Below are 15,945 nucleotides of genomic sequence, written 5' to 3' on the forward strand. Positions count from 1 at the left end.
AGACGAGGACGAGGACGAAGACGGCAGCAATTGGAATCTAATTTAAAATTAGTGCTTAAAGGATTGAAATAAATTTAGTCAAACGACGGCTGCTGCTGCCGCTTCGTTCTTCAGCCGCCGGCGAGGGCCGTCGCGACGTCTCATTGGAAATGCGTCTTTCGGGGCTGGTTCCGGTTGATTCGTGATCCCTGATCCCTGATCCCCGATCCTCGTCGATGGCAGGTGGCTTGATCTTGATCGGGACGAGGTATGAAGGGACTCTCAAAGGGACGGGCACTCTGCTGCGATGTCTGCAGACGGGCTGCGCGCTAACAAGTCCCAATCCCAGAAGACAGGCTAGAGTTCCTTTGGAACTTTGGCCATCGTTGAGGATCTCTCTTAGATTCTAGATCTAAATTGCATAAGGAAATGAGGCGGCAAAAAGGTTAAATATTTGTTCTTCCTTCTGTGACTTTTTCCTCCTTCTTTTTGCAACCTAATTAATCAAATGTATTCCGTTTTTCAGCCCACGGAAGTTCTACTTTTTTCGATTATTAAAAAGATACTCGGATACTTTTCTAACGGATTGTCAATGGCTGGTTCTTTGTGCTGCCAAAGCGGTATCGATTGTTTTTTTGACATGCCCATAAATGTATCTTTATAGTAGGTTTGTATCTATCTATTGTACATGTGTGGAGTAAGCACCGTTAGCTGCCCCCACAGACAGTTGCAGGTGGCAAATGCCGCCCGGCACCGGAAGATGACTAATTTTGAATGGTTTTAATTTCTCTTTTGGGGACTAAAAATAATGAAATTTACTGTTTGAAATTATTAGAAGAATTATTGTTTATTTTGAAGTAATTTAAAATATTTTTTAACTCCAATATTTATTAATAATATTTTCGATTTATAATTCTTTTAAAATTATCGCAAATATGTAAAAAATGCCTTAAATAATCAGATTATTGACGTTTACATCCCTTGAAATCACTCGAAATTAGTTCGAAAATTCGATAGATAAAAGTCTTACAGTTTTCCTGTTCAATTTTCAATTCAATTTACGCTTAAGTTTCATTTGAAACCAAATTCTCCCCCTCTCGCCCAAAAAACAAAAGACTTAGGCAACAAACGTTCTGGCAGCCACAAAAGATGGAAAAACAAACTTAAATTTGTTCAGCAGAAACCGAAAAAAAGTACCCCCCGCCAGAAGCCCCCAGCAAAAAGAGAATGGCCAGCAAAAAGTTGTTAGAAAATTTAATAAATCACTTTTGATTGCGGCATTGTTATTTTAATAGAAAAAAAAAACAAACACGGTTGCAGAAAATGGAAAATAATAATTTTATTTAGACAAAGGCTAAAAAAAAAACCAAAAAAGAGAACAAAAGCCGGGCTCACACATGGCTTAAAATCAACAACAACAAAAGAAGAGAGGAAGAGAAATAGGAGAACCATTCCAAAGCAAACAGAAATTGTAATTTCGCTTTGACATTGAATGGAGAATGGAGAAGGAGAGGGGCAATGGGAATGGGAATGATAATCATAATCAACATCATAATCATTTCGACCACGTAATTACAAAAGAAAATAGCTCCCAAAAATGGTGGGACCAAAGAGAACCAGAAATATAATAATACGAAAGAAAAAAAAACAACATTTATTCTCGTAGAAATCGCGTGTGCGCTGACGCAGCAGAAATGGAAACCGAAAACGCGGTAGGAACGGACTCTACGAGTCCACCACCTCTCGGAGAACCGAACCCCCCCGCCACCCACTCCCCTTCACCCATCAATCCATTCTATAGTAAAATTTTTCAAATAGTAAAGATTGAAAGAGAGACGGGAGCACGCACATGGTTTGTATTATTAATATTACTATTATTTGTATTATTACCCTACAAAAAGTGGGGTATAACGAATTTCTTTATTGGTTTGATATACACAAAAGGAAGTTCTATAGCCCCACAGCACCCTCATGCTCCAATCGAGACGCACCAGCAAAGGACTGGGAATAGAAAAAACTAAAAATAACATACATGTCGTGTGCATGATAATGTATATTAATAAGAGAATCCTTATTACTATCCCGCTCCCGGACAACTGCCATAAGAACCACCTTCGATCCGATCTTTAAGGGTATCCCCGAAGCCTCGACTTGACCATAATTTTCATTCATTTTCTGATTGTTGGCAACACACACGCTTTGAGCCACAAAGTGTGAACGCGTCTTTTGTTGTTGGTTTATTACGCATCAACATTTAACCTTGAGCCCAAGGGGTCAACGACCGTTTTGGCCAGCACAACAAAAAAAAACCACAAAAATTCTAACGATTTTTTTTCTTACCGGCCAACAACAACAACTCCAACACCAACAACAAAGAATAACAATACCAAAATAAATGGTAAACCTGATGAGAATTATAAAGAACACAAGTTTTTGCTTTAGTTAGTTGAATTTTGTTGTCGCTTTTGCCGAAACAGTCGGCCTACGACTGGATGGAGTCATACGCTGCGTATGCGTGATAATTAAGAGATATTTTGCATAAATGGGGGAGGCTTTAAGGGAAATATTGGTGGTGTTTGGCAAAGTGTTGAGTCCCTTCTGAGTCTGAGTCTGGGCCCCGCCTCTGACACTGACCTTCCCCCCCGTCTGTCATGGGCTCTAATTAATGGATTGATAAACAATTTTTAACGGAACATTAGCAATGCAAAAAATACACCAAAAGCCATTCAATGGCCAATGGTTGACCTTTACCTTCCACACAATGTGTAATGTGTGATTTATCGGATATATATTTATACGATATATCTATCTGTAGACACCCTCCCTTCAGTCGACAAGTCAGCCACACGTGTCTTGATTATTGCTCGTTGATTTTTTCGCACAACACTTTTAATGATTGTTATTTCCCTCCACAAAAATCAAAAGCTGCAAATAATGAAGGCAAAACCCCAAAAGCAACAAAACAATGAGCGTACGAGTGGAGTACCGATCCGATCCGACCCGCCCCTCCACCGTACCCCACATCGTTCACTTGAATCACATATATACGATGTACATATCTTGCTTTATATATAGCATTCGTACGAGCATGTACTCGTATTCATTGGTTTCAAGTACGCTTTGCGTATTTTTTCGTCAATGCGAATCCAAAAATAATTGTAGGACCATGTCCCATACCCCGAAAACCTGAAGGGGCAGCCGCAGTCGCAGCCGACGACTCAATTTATATTCCGAAAAAAAAAACCACGAAATATACCGTACGAATTCAAATTCACAGTAAATAAAAATAGAGGCATATTTTGTTGTTTTTTATTGTTGGATTTCAAGTAAATAAAAAGGCCCAGAGGCTAGACAGTACGTGGCAACATGGGTGCACCGGGTGGAACACTACGAAGGATCGAAATTAGGATTCAACTTCCAAAGGGTACGCTTCGGTGGAAGGGCCAGGAGTCGGGTAGGAGTCTGTGGACTCGGGAGGAGACTTAGGAGGCCTTCTAGAACCCTTCTGGATGCAAAAATGCACTCGTATATTCAGAAGCTAGAACTGTGAAGGGTCTGAGACTCTGCTCGTATCATCACGGGACTCCTAGGACTGGACACATAGAGATCTCTTTAGAGTGAAGATCTTTAAATCTGGACTTCCCCCCAAAACCATCAACCATTGTTAACCCAAAAAAAAACAAACAAAAACTCCGCTAAAAGAGCAAAATCGGTGAACAATTAGCCCAATTATTCGCATAATTTTGTTTCGCTCATTACTTTTCTGTGCTAAAAAAAAATTTGTGTTTGTTCAATTTAAACAATAAATTCGTGCCGTTTGTCAGGCGGCGGCCAGGGGCTAACCTTGTAACATTTTTATATTTTTTTACGAGTATATTCATCCACTTTTTCTGTTTTTTTTTTTCTAAACAAATAACCAGGCAAGGCAGGCAGGCAGGCAAGTGCGTGCTTATTTAACATTTCATTTTTTTTTTTTTAAATATATTTTTTGCGGCTTAACGTTTATTTGTTTAGCTGTGCAAAAAACCTTCATGAAACAAAAAAAAAAAGAGAGAGAGAGAAACACCCACCACAGCAGCAGCGATCGCGTCGATTGAATCAAAGAAATTTTCGTAAATCTCAGGCTCTGCGTCTAGCCTTCAGATCGAAGCTCGAAGCTCGAAGTCGGGCCTGCGGTTAGAGCTGACACAGTTTTGAGATACTCAGATACTCGGATACTTTTACTTGTATGTTTTCATATATTTTTTATAATTATGTTGTGGCGCAACAATTAAGAAATAACTGAGTAATTGCCTCCTCCGTGTCCGTCTCCGCCTCCGCCTCCTTCTCCTCCCACACACGACTTTCTTTTTCTTTCCTTTCGAGTGGAGTGTGGAGTGTCCAAGGAGGCGGAGGTGGGCGTCGGTGTATTGGGTGGGCAGAGGCAGATCTCTCCTTAACACAGTTCCATTTGGAGTGTTCCAAAATCGATTGATTGAGTGATTGAACTGATCCAAATATGATGAAAAATATATACATTCCAAAATATAATCCGAAAATAGCTTTCTAAATTATAAATTTCCCGAAATTTCAATGAAATTGAAACCCAATACTCTCGCCTTTTCTACACTGAGAAAAAAATAGTAAAATTAAGTGGAATTCACTTTGATTAGAAAAAAAAAATCAAAATATATATTTATATATTTAATACTTAGAAATATTTAATATTAAAAAAAAAAAAATATATATATATATATATAGAAAATATACCCATTTATTTCTAAAACGAAATAAATCAAATATTTTCATATTATTTCCCCTTCTCGTGGCAATGCCATAAATATTGAAATCTAAGTGCAAGGTTTTTGGGGCTCAGGGCGGGTTTTCTGTATCCCAATGGAAGTCATTTCCTGTCCTGTCCGTGCACAAAAGAATTTCGCTTTCGTTTCGAGGGGCGTGCGTGTGTGTGCATTCCACTTGCCACGGGCCGGTGGCGATCCACGATCTACGCTTCAGGTCGCCCGGCTCTACGAGCATTCCCACATAGTGAAATGTATACGTATTGACGAGCTCCACAACTGAGTTGCGCGGGGCCTTATCTTATCACACACGGGGCTGTAGCGGAGCCGACAGAGCATTGTTTATATTAAGAACAAGAAGAAAAAAACACACACAAAAAGGAGCTCTGAGAGAACAGAACTGTTTTTATAGCAAAAATAAATAGCACAAATGTGCATTATCAGCTAAATGCTGATATCTACAATGTACCGCACCCTCTGCCGATCCCCACATCCCCCCACCCAAACACACACACAGAGTCGCACCCATACTTGGGGAGTAACCTCAATTCGAACCCACGATTGTGGGGCACTGTGTTATCATCATCGAACGCGGAGGCGCCGAAAAAAACACAAAAACTGAAGCGAAAGTTGACAGTCACTATTTGCTCTCTCTGTCCCCGCCGCCTTCCTCTCTTTTGGGGTCTGTGATTAGGGTGGCCCAGAGCAAACAATTGAAGCTCTTGCCGCCCCCCCGCAGAGCCCTGGGGAGCCCGGGGCGTGGGCTGGGGACGGGCAGTACTTAATTTATTGATTTCCCACACGCAAAGAACGCATCAACCCCAATTAGGACGAAGGAAAACCAGCGGCTGACCAGCGGTTCAGCGGTTCAGCGGTTCCCTTAAAACTAGTGCAACCTGTACTGCTACCCTCCGAAAGGAGGAAAGGGTTGAATGAACTTAAACTCTAACTAAACTCCACTTTTTATTCGGGTCGTTTCATTCGTTTATGCCCGGGCGACTAATTAAAATAATTATCTAGGAAACTTCCGCACTTTTGCTCATGCATTTTTAGTACAAACTCCAGCCCAGCTCCAGCTCCGACTTTGACTCCGACTCCGACTTCGACCCTGAACTTGAACCCAGCCCCCAGCCCAAGCTGAGAGTCAAATAATTAGCCAATCGTTAAAAAGTGAACACAAAACCACCTCCGTCTCCGTCTGCCAGTTCATGAACTCTTTGGTCAAGTGTGAAGGCTAACGCCGAGCGACGGCTCCACACAAAAGAAAATAAACACGTTTTAGCTCTGGCCTAAACCCGCAGTAGCACTCGTAGGAAATGCCTGGCTTTTCATAGACCACCATCAGGGCATGTCATACTCGTAGTAGTTACGACTAGTCGTTCATCGTTCGTCGTTCGTCGTTTTTGTCTCATTTGCATACGAATATAAACATTTTTATTTGCCAGCCCTCTAAGTAGTTGGCATTCGCCGACCTTTACCTTTGGGGGCAGCGATGCGGTGTGGTGCGTTGTGCGTAAGCGGAAAGATTGTTTTAGAACACGGCGACGACACGAATTAAGAGTTTCTGAAAACAATGTTTTAGTACGAAATCTGGGAAGGATTTCTTCAAGATTATTGCTTTTTTAGCTCATAAAAGGAGTTTAGTACACTTAGACCAAGTGAACACTGCTTTAGTACACAATAATCCATTACGTAGTTGGAATGTGAGATGGATTTCATCAAGTTGATTGATTTAGTACATTTAGATCAAGTGTTTCTTAAAAAAATGTTTTAGTACATGGTACTAAATGGCTTGACTATGTGGTGGAAATGGAATCTGAGATGGCGATGTTCAAAAGTCTTGATTTCGAGTTCAAGAAACGCATTTAGTACATTTAGATCAATTTTTTAGTAGCATTTATGGTTGAAAATTATTACCACACGTTTCTCAGCACAAAAGCTTACCATTTCATGTAACAACATTCTTTTAGTACATTTTAGTACACCACTTTCAGTACAAATTCTACAAAAACGAGGGATTCAATGCGAATCTATACATTTTAGCACACCTATGGTTAACAACAATTCATGAATTGTGGAGCTTAGATTTTAGCTGATCTACGGGTGTTCTTTAGTACATTTTAGCACATGTATTAGCACAAAATTGAACCTGTGCGTTCCTCCTGTGCTATTGTTTATATTCTTTTGAAACGATAACAAGTCATAGGAGAGAATGTTGAGATAGAGAGAGAGAGAGCGGAACTATTTATGAAGCAGTGAGTGCCGGACACACTCTCTCTCTCTGTCTCTCTCTCTCTCAATCGCTCTCCCATTCACCTAGGCCCTACGCACGTTTTCGGTTTATGGGGAGAAGCAGCGTAGGAGAACGGAGGTTCTCCCTCCCCCCCACACCACGCCACACCGCACCCCACACAATGGAATATTTCCGATTACGAAAATCATGGACTGTGGTCTGTGTGGGGCTCTCTGTGCGTGGGTGTGTGTGCGGCGGGGCCATTCCGAATGGGATTCTAGCTTTGAGCTAAATCACCTTTTGCCCATTACGAAAGAGTGAAAGATGACGGGGCTAACGCAACAGTCGTCGGCAGGGCAGACCCCTCTCTCTTTCTCTCACCTGCCGGCCCAGTCGGGCGCACGCTTCTCGGCTCGAGCGGGGAGGCGGTGGCGGAGGGGGAGGGGGGTGTCAAAAAATGCGTGTGCGTTCCAATTTGGGTTACAATTCGTGTACGCTGCCTGACGCCGAATGCCACTGCCCTACTTTCTGAGATACAGTACTAGGGAGGAGGGATTGCTGTAGCCCATAAATGATTAGATTTTGGTTTGTTTGGGTTCTGTTCAGGGCATTTATGGCAGTCTGCCACAAGATGCGGCCACAGCGATAACATCCGATAACAACTGACACCGATAGGTCCGTCACGCAGTCCGCATTCCGGAACTCTGGCTTCCCTCAGCTCCGCCTTCTTTCAGTTTCTTGATCGGCAGAAATTTCGGGCTGTCTTTTGTGTGTGGGGTGTGTGGCAGAGTCATTTGGGTTAATTGACAGATTCGGGTCAATGTTTAGTTTGCATTTCTATTCCAATGGACAAATAAATGCGTTTGGGTGTTGGTCAGTAAAGTGGAATTTATGAGGAAATGTTGTCTCCTCTTCTGCCATTTCTCCATGGGGGGGAATGGGGAAATCCAATACTCCAGGACGGAAGAGGTTACTCGTACTCGTACTCGTAATACGATACACACCCCCCACCCGATAGACGATTCGAATCGACTTCTCCTCTAATTGATTCGAGTCTTTAATTGAAACTGAAATTTCCACCAATTGGTGGACTCTTCAGAGAGCGAGAAAAGTTTTTCCAGCTTTCCACAAGGTGTTGCCGCGGATGCTTGCATCTGGGAGCACGGAGCGTGGGCGCTGTCTCACGCTGAGTGCGCGAGTGTGGGGCACAATTTATGGCTAATGATGTTGATGGCTGATGCTTGTTGTTGTTGTTGTTGCTGGGGTGCCGTCTGACCTACATTCGGGCACGCACTATCTAACACTCTTTCCCCCTCCCAGCCCCTCTCTCTCTCTCTCTCTTGTGGAGCTTACCCGCTGACGCTGGCGGAGCGTAATCGCAAAAGCTTTGATAAGTTTTCAATGTACACATACCTGAAGCGAAAGAGAATTAAAAATGGTAATTAATTAAAGGTTTTCTTGAATGAATTTATTATGGAAATACATACTATATAGTAATGGAACCCTCGTTCAAAGGTCGTCAACGTCCCCCCCACAAAAAACTGCATTTCCCCCCCTCCATGTCCAGCAGTTGTCGAAATCTGTTGGAGTATCCGTCTATGACTCATTTTCACCTGGATTTTTTGACATTGCGTGACTCTTGCGGGTCAAGGGTTAGAATCACGCAATGGACCAACTAAATATGGAAATTTAGCTCATAAAATGATTTTGATGAGCTCATCCTCATTCTCCATTTGATGATTTATCCCATTCTCAAATTAATTGGCAAAAAAAAGAATAATCAAATAATTGCAAATTATAAAGATTTGAATAACTTATGGCAGATATTTATATTTTTTTTTTCTTGCAGTTAATTGAGCGTTCGATTGGTGTCAATGTCAGAGAATTTAATTAGAATTAAAACAGAAAAAATATATGGTTTTTCAATTGAAAATCATTGGAAAGTACATGATGTACATATATCGTGATTGGATCGGGCTACCGCGCTCTATAATCAGCCATTCACTTCAATCACAGTCACAAATTGAGGCAAGAAATGATCATCGAGAGATATTTTGCATTTGGGGATCAATCAAGGCAGTAGCATGGCCAGCAGCCATGAGCCAAAGGCCCAGGCCTTTCCCCACTTTTCTCTCCCATTTTCCAGCTGCGTTTTCAAGTTCAACAATTGGCAGACAATGGGAAATTTATGTAAAATCAGCTAGATGCTGCTGCTGGGATTCAGGGAAAATTGCCAGCAATCAGCAGTGCATAAATCAAAATAAAATTGTATTCCATCTCTGGCCACCGCGTTGCACCGCGAACAACGTCAACATGCCACGAAAAAGGGGGGCAAAGAAAAAGTGGAAAATCATGCTTCAGCAGCAGCCAACAACAACTTTCACCCGCCCCAGCAAGAGAGACAGCCAGCGAGAGAGAGAGAGAGAGAGAGAGAGACCGCAAGACGAAAGAAAGTGAGACAACTTTATGGCTTTTATAGAAGCCCGAAGCCCCGAAGTGAAGAAGAAAGTCAAGAAACAGAATACCGAACGAATGGTGTCTGGCGGCGGCGGAAACTCGTTTTTTCCGCACCGAAGAAAGTTGTCGGAGTCGTCCGAGTCGCAGTGGAGTCAAGAATGCTGCACTAATTGGCGGCCAGAGTGGGAGAGAACATCTTAGAGACACAGACAGACCGAGAGAGAAAGATGAGATGGCAGACACTATAAGTGTGTTAGTTGGTCTTTGCGGAGATCGAGATCCCTAACAAGACCTTGGGGTTTGGGTGGCTTATCTAACGGAAAGTACTCCTCCCTGAGACGGAGAGAAAGGGAGCGAGGGAGATAGATGATATGACATAAAAGCTAGAGTGGCATGGGGAGTTCTATACAGATCCCCTCTCTCTATTCTTTAACCGTATAAAAGCCCTTAAAATATCTTTGTTTTAAGAACTTTTATCCAACTTTTCTCTCTCTTTCTGAATGCCTTTTTTGAAAATACTTTTCTCTTTCTCTTCTGATATTTTTGTTCTTCCTCTTTATTTTTATTTTTCTCTTTCATTTCATTTCATTTCACTTTTTCTTTCTTTCTTTGGCGGCTAATCAAGAATAGACACGTTCCGTGTGTATTGGTGTGTGTATACAAAATATTTCCCAATTTCTTTTTTCTATTTTTATTATATTTTGGACAACATTTGTGCATACACACTACTGACATAGTTTGCGGCCTATATCTACATATACAAATATTTTTATTTATTTTCTTTCATTTTGTTTTAAATAATAATTATTATATTTTTAGCGCCTGGCTGCTTGCGGGGCACAGTGGGGCAAGACGACCGAAACAACAGCAAAAATATTTGGAATATTTTTGCCACAATTAAATTTCACTTTTCTTTTGCACGATTAGGAGGCTCCTATCGCTGTTTCGGGCTGCAGCTGTGTGCTTGAGTGTGTTGTTGTTGTTTTCACGTGAATATATAATATACATATTATTTCTAGTTGCGTTGACTTGCTGTAGTCGTAGACCCAGCTGCAGGCCCCCTGTCCGGTTGTGTCATTAACCTATAAAAACGTGTTCGCATAGAGAGAGACGGAGAGAGAGAGAGGGAAAAGAAAGAGAGCTTGTGATAGCGTTTTATTGCACTTGAATGTGTCTCTTCCCTTCCATTCTCTCTTTGTGAAATTAATGCCAATTCTACGAAAATAGCCAAAAAGAATGCAACACACACACAAACACACACACACCAGCACTTTCTATGGCCACTGTGACGTCACTGCTGAGCGAGTGACTAACTTTCAAGATGGCCGCCAAATGCAGTTTGAAATGATTTGTTTAAATTTGAATATGAATCAGGTTTTTGTGTTTGTTTTTGTTTTTTTTATCTGTGAGAGAAAAACTGAACTAAATGAAGTCATTGGATGACATGAGTGGAACGGATTCCATTAGGAAGGGTCATATTTTAGCATCTGGAATCCACAATTTTTGTATGCGATGGTAGAATCTATGTAAATAGCAAAAATCAGCTAGAATAAAGAAAACAAGTTAACATTTGGTAAGACACAATCTCCCCCCACTCTCAGCAGTGGCAGATCCATTAGTTCTGATCTCTGGCGAGGGTTAAGATCCATAACTCTGATATCTTAATCGTTTTCCATCCATGACAGCTGACAAAATATGGCTAAAAGTCAAAGTCAAGCAATTGTAGTGCCAGCGGTGGAGGCCAGGGGGCGGTGAGGAGTGGGGTTTGCTTATCAATAACAGGCGGGTGTCGGCGGTGGTGTGCATCGGGCTTACAACAAAGTATGTACATAGATACCCGTACAATGTATCAAATGGCTTAAGTGGGGGCAGAGGAGGAGCTTCACGGAGGGGCTGCGATCATGAGCAATGCGGGCGTCAACAGACCGCCCTGCCTCGCCCTTCCGCTCTACGAGCAGCCCGATCCAATGAGCGGGAGAGCGAGCGCAATTACGCTTTGCGCTCATTAGTTTTGGGTCTCGGGTTCAGTTCTTGGCGCTTCGCTTGCACACGAAGTGGCTCTCTCTGCTGCGCTTGCTGTTCGTTCGTTTGCTCGTTCGTTCGGCTGATCGCGATTGTCGATAGCTGACAGCAGCAGCAACCAGCAGCAGCAGCAGCAGCAGCAGCGACAACTGTGAAATGGCGGCACAAAATCATTGACCTCAATTTTTTCGTCATGCGAATACACACACACACACACACACATATGTATTTACGTGTGTATAAGGTGGGTAATTGCACGAGTGTGAGGCGAAGTGCAAGCAAAAACTTGTCAACTGGCGTTATCGTTCTGGTTTTATCGTTCACACAAATACTACGAGTACCCCCCGAGTACCCCCGACTATACATATTTTGTTTAAATTATTTGCCATTGTATAACTCGGCCGCTCTGCCGCTGCCGTTCCACCTTTATTGGTTGCTTGTTGCTGTCCTTGAGCTTTAGGATCGGGGCAGCCAGCCAGCCAGCCAGCCAGCTAGCACACAAAGCACGGCACGGCTCGGCACAAATTATGTCATAGAAAAATATCGAGCAGCAACCCCCTCCAAGAAAGTTGGACAAAAGAAATGCAAATAAGCTCGCATCGCAGCAGCAAGCCAAACAACCCGTATGTCCAGAAACGAAACGAAACGAAACGAAATGAAGCGAAATAGAACAGTTGTTCAAAGAGCACGCACGCACACACACACACACACACACACACAAATGATGCTGTTGCTGTTGTTGCTGTCTCGGATTGCAGTTAGCAGCAGCCACAGCAGCCGTCTCTTTCAGGGGCTGCCTAAGGTCGTGTACTTGAGCTTGTCATAATTTTCGCACAGGCACGTAGCGGGAGAGACAGAGATAGCGACATGCATACGAGTACATATGTGCACATCGACAGCGGCTCGGTTCGGTTTGTCCTTGCGGTACATTTTGTTGCTGGCCTGGATCACAAGGATGCATGCCCTAGTTTTGGTCTGACCTAATTGGCGGATAGTTCGAAGGCCCCAAGAAAAACTATCAATGAACCCAAGTTTCGATGAACAGTGCACCTGTAGAGGGTCTAAATATTTCATTGAATTTCTTAAAGGTACGAAAATATGTATGTATAATAGTTCCAGTTTTTCAAAAGATGCTCTCACTTTTCCAACTTAAATATGTCTATCCTTCCACATTGTACTGGTCAACACCTTTAAATTCCTTGCATCACGGAATCGCACACCTGCCCCTGACCTAGCCTTAACCCAGCCTCAGCCCCGTCGAAAGGCAGCTCTATTCCTCCTCCTCCGAGATGACCCTGTCCCGGGCCAACGCCTGGAAACTGTGTCACAGTCACAGTCGCAGACACAGAGGCAGCGCCCGTCCTGCATCGATTTCAGATTCTGTTTGTTTGCTGTCCTTGAACTCCCACGCAACCGCACAATTTGGGTCGAAATGCATATGCAAATGCAATCCTGTTACCCCTGACCTCTCTCTGTCCCTGTCCCTGTCCCAGTCCCAGTCCCGAGAGGAGCTGACCCGACCTGACCTGGTTTCCCCGGGCAGTGCTGCATTTGGCACGAGGTCAGTTCCACAGCAACCGAAGGCTGCCACGAAACGAAGACCCAGACCGGGTGACGTCACCGCGACCGCTGCACAATTGCAGCCGAAAGGGGGGGGCAAGAAGGGGGCGAAAAACGAGTATAAAGAGGCGGAAGATGGAAAAGATGGAGGAGAATTCCTTTGCCTTGCTCCGTCGCTTCAGTTGCGTTGCTCGTTCGCTGCGGGGAGGCCCTAAATATAGAACAACTTGAGGTAGGTTCGAAATCGAGCTGCGCTGCAGTCCCGCTTCAGCTCCCGGGCTGCAGCAACAGCAGCAGCAACAGCCACTAAAACCCGCCCTTATACTCCCGTAGCTCCCATCCGTAGCACATGGCTCTGCCGGCTGTCTGTCTGTGTGTGTGTGTGTGTGTTTATTGGTTCGTCAGTGTGTGTGTGTGTGTGTGTATGCAGTGTACCATGACGCTGCTGATAAACCGAACAACAATGCACATGCACATGCACATGAACATGCCTCCTCCTCCTCCTCTCTGTTTTGAGTGTATCCGTGTGTTGATTGCCCCCCTCCTCTCCCCCTCTCCGACAAACGAAAACTGACTTTGAAGACTCTCCCCACCATCCCATCCACCTCTCGTCCACTCATCAACAAAGACGAAACAGAGACAGAAGGAGAAGGAGAAAGAGAGAGAGATGAGGAATCACAAGAAATACCATAAAAAAAAAGCCTCATAAAATGCTCTTTCGTGTAATAAAATATAATTAGTGCAATGTACTGCACAGATGGGCGTGGTTGGTGGCTCTCGACGAAAGAAAACAGAAAACAAGCAGGGAGATAGATGGAAAAGGAAATCAAAAACCCTGACAACAATTTGTGGAATTCGTCTGCTCGAACCGAAATATTCGCAAAAAATACCATATAGTTTTGGCAGAAAGTTGACTTAATTTACAGGAATATTCCATTAAGAAAACCAAAATTAACTGGGATACCAAAGAATTCAGAGACAATTTCTAGAATGGTATTTCTATCTTTCTTTTTAGTATTTATACCATTTCTAGTATTTTCCCAAAATGTTCAAAAATTGTGTTGGTATTTAAAAGTTCCACTTTATCCATTCCAACCACAAATTTTGACTTAATAACGCACTAAAATATTCTTAAAAATTACAAACTTAGTTTTGGCAAAAAGTTTTCAATTTTTAAAAGTGTATTTCTAGTATTTTTCTCATTTTTTTACCATTTTTCTTGCAGAAAATTTCTTTATCAATTTTTTTTGTATAAAAACTCTAGGATTTGTTGGTATTTTTGTTGGAAAATTTCGGTATATTTTGTATTAAATTCTCTCATTATTATGGAACCCTATGGAGGAAACTCACCTGATGAAATGGAATTTGCTGAATCACTGCGCGGTGTGTGCTGCATGGCCATGCCCATGACACCGCCGCCACCTGCTCCACCTCCTACACCACCGATGCCACCGACACCGATGTTGCCGCCTCCGAGGAGGCCATTCGAATTGCCATTTGTGTGATGATGCGAATTGAGGCCCATTCCATTGACGCCGCCTCCGCCGCCCAGACCGTTCTGTTGCAGAAGCAGGGGGGCCGTGATCGAGGGCGTTGTGGAATTGATGAGCCCGTGTCCATTCTGCATCTGCTGCTGCTGCTGCTGCTGTTGCTGCTGCTGCTGCATGCCGTTGAGCAGCCCTTGACCGTTGACCAGGCCGAGTCCGTTGGCCAGGGCGCCCAGATTGGTGGCACCCGGAACGTAGTGGCCATTATTCCCATTCGAGCCATTGCTGGAGCCATTGTTGATGGGAATGATGGTGGTCTGCGCGGGCAGGGTGCTGGAGCAGCCGTGCATCGCCAGGGCGATGACGCTCTGCTGCTGCTGCTGCTGTTGCTGCTGCTGCTGTTGCAGCTGCTGGGCGACACCGCTGCCGTTGCTGTTGCCGTAGGGGCCGGCGTCGTTGCCGCAGAGCCATAGATCCTGGTCGCAGTAGTCGTGCGAGTCCAGGGACGAGGGTGACATGTTGACGCCGGAGGGCAGCACCAGGCCGTTGGAGGAGGATGTGACCTCCGAGGAAGACTCCTCCGGCACGCGCAGGAAGCCCCCGTTGTTCGACCAGCGTCGTTTCATCATCGTTTGATAGCCGACGGTCGCCGTTTTGTGGCCGTTATCCTTACACGCTCTCTCTGGCTGGGGACAAGCGACTTGTCCCTGGCAAAATGTTACAAAAAAATTGAAGGAAAGGCTTGGCCTTCTCTTACAGCTCCAGCTCCTCCGTCAGGCAGGAGTTCGAGTTCTCCTTCTACCGCTTTCTGGGGTGTGTGTCTCCCCGACTCAGTGGGTCTTGAGTTTTCAGGCTTTCAGCGCGGACTTCTTTTCGCTCTTCACTCTTGCTGTGTGCTGCACTTTTTCGGTATCTACTCTGGTAGTATTTTCTAGTATTTTTTGCGCACCTGCTTGCGTTCAAAATACATCTTCGCGCGCTGCCTTCCTCCTTCTCGATTACTCGATTACTCGATTAATTACTCTGAACAATCGAAAGCTGCAATAAGAGAGGCGGGATAAAGAGAGGGCCCAAAATGAATCCGAATGCGAACCCGTTTTCGTTTTCTTTTCTCTACGATTCCTTCCACACAACATTTTATGGTCACACTGAAAGAGTAGTACTAGGAGACTAGATAGAAGGTAGAAGTAGTGGTAGTAGTAGGTTCAACGCACCTGAGAGCGCGGGGCCAAGAAGAGCTCATGAAATTTTCATTTCATTTAATTGCAAATTTTCGCCTTACCTTGAACACAGCGCCCGTTGAGTTCAGCTAAGCCCCCAAGCAAGCAGCAGGAATACCTAATTCTTGAATAGATCAAACATCAACCCCCCTCCCCTCGCTGGACGGACACATGTTCCCCGCTCCGTATCTCCGGGCGCAAATCTTCTC

The 15,945-nt window shown here is 43.9% G+C and overlaps 1 protein-coding gene across 2 annotated transcripts in view; it reads right to left on the bottom strand.

The window, feature by feature from the left end:
• Positions 1-15,945, bottom strand: part of LOC6603154 (ecdysone receptor) — an 81,727-nt gene that overhangs the window by 16,264 nt on the left and 49,518 nt on the right. The window contains exon 2 of one of the 2 annotated variants that reach the window (XM_026986173.1): positions 14,380-15,554. The exons of the other annotated variant lie outside the window; for it this stretch is intronic. Within the exon in view, the coding sequence (XP_026841974.1) occupies positions 14,380-15,145 (766 nt within the window). The 5' untranslated portion in view covers positions 15,146-15,554. The remainder of the gene's footprint in view (positions 1-14,379; positions 15,555-15,945) is intronic. 2 annotated transcript variants of the gene reach the window in all.

Source organism: Drosophila persimilis, unplaced genomic scaffold, assembly GCF_003286085.1.
Source record: "Drosophila persimilis strain 14011-0111.01,24,50 unplaced genomic scaffold, DperRS2 tig00000002-arrow-pilon, whole genome shotgun sequence".
In the NCBI taxonomy this organism is placed as follows: Eukaryota; Metazoa; Arthropoda; class Insecta; order Diptera; family Drosophilidae; genus Drosophila; species Drosophila persimilis.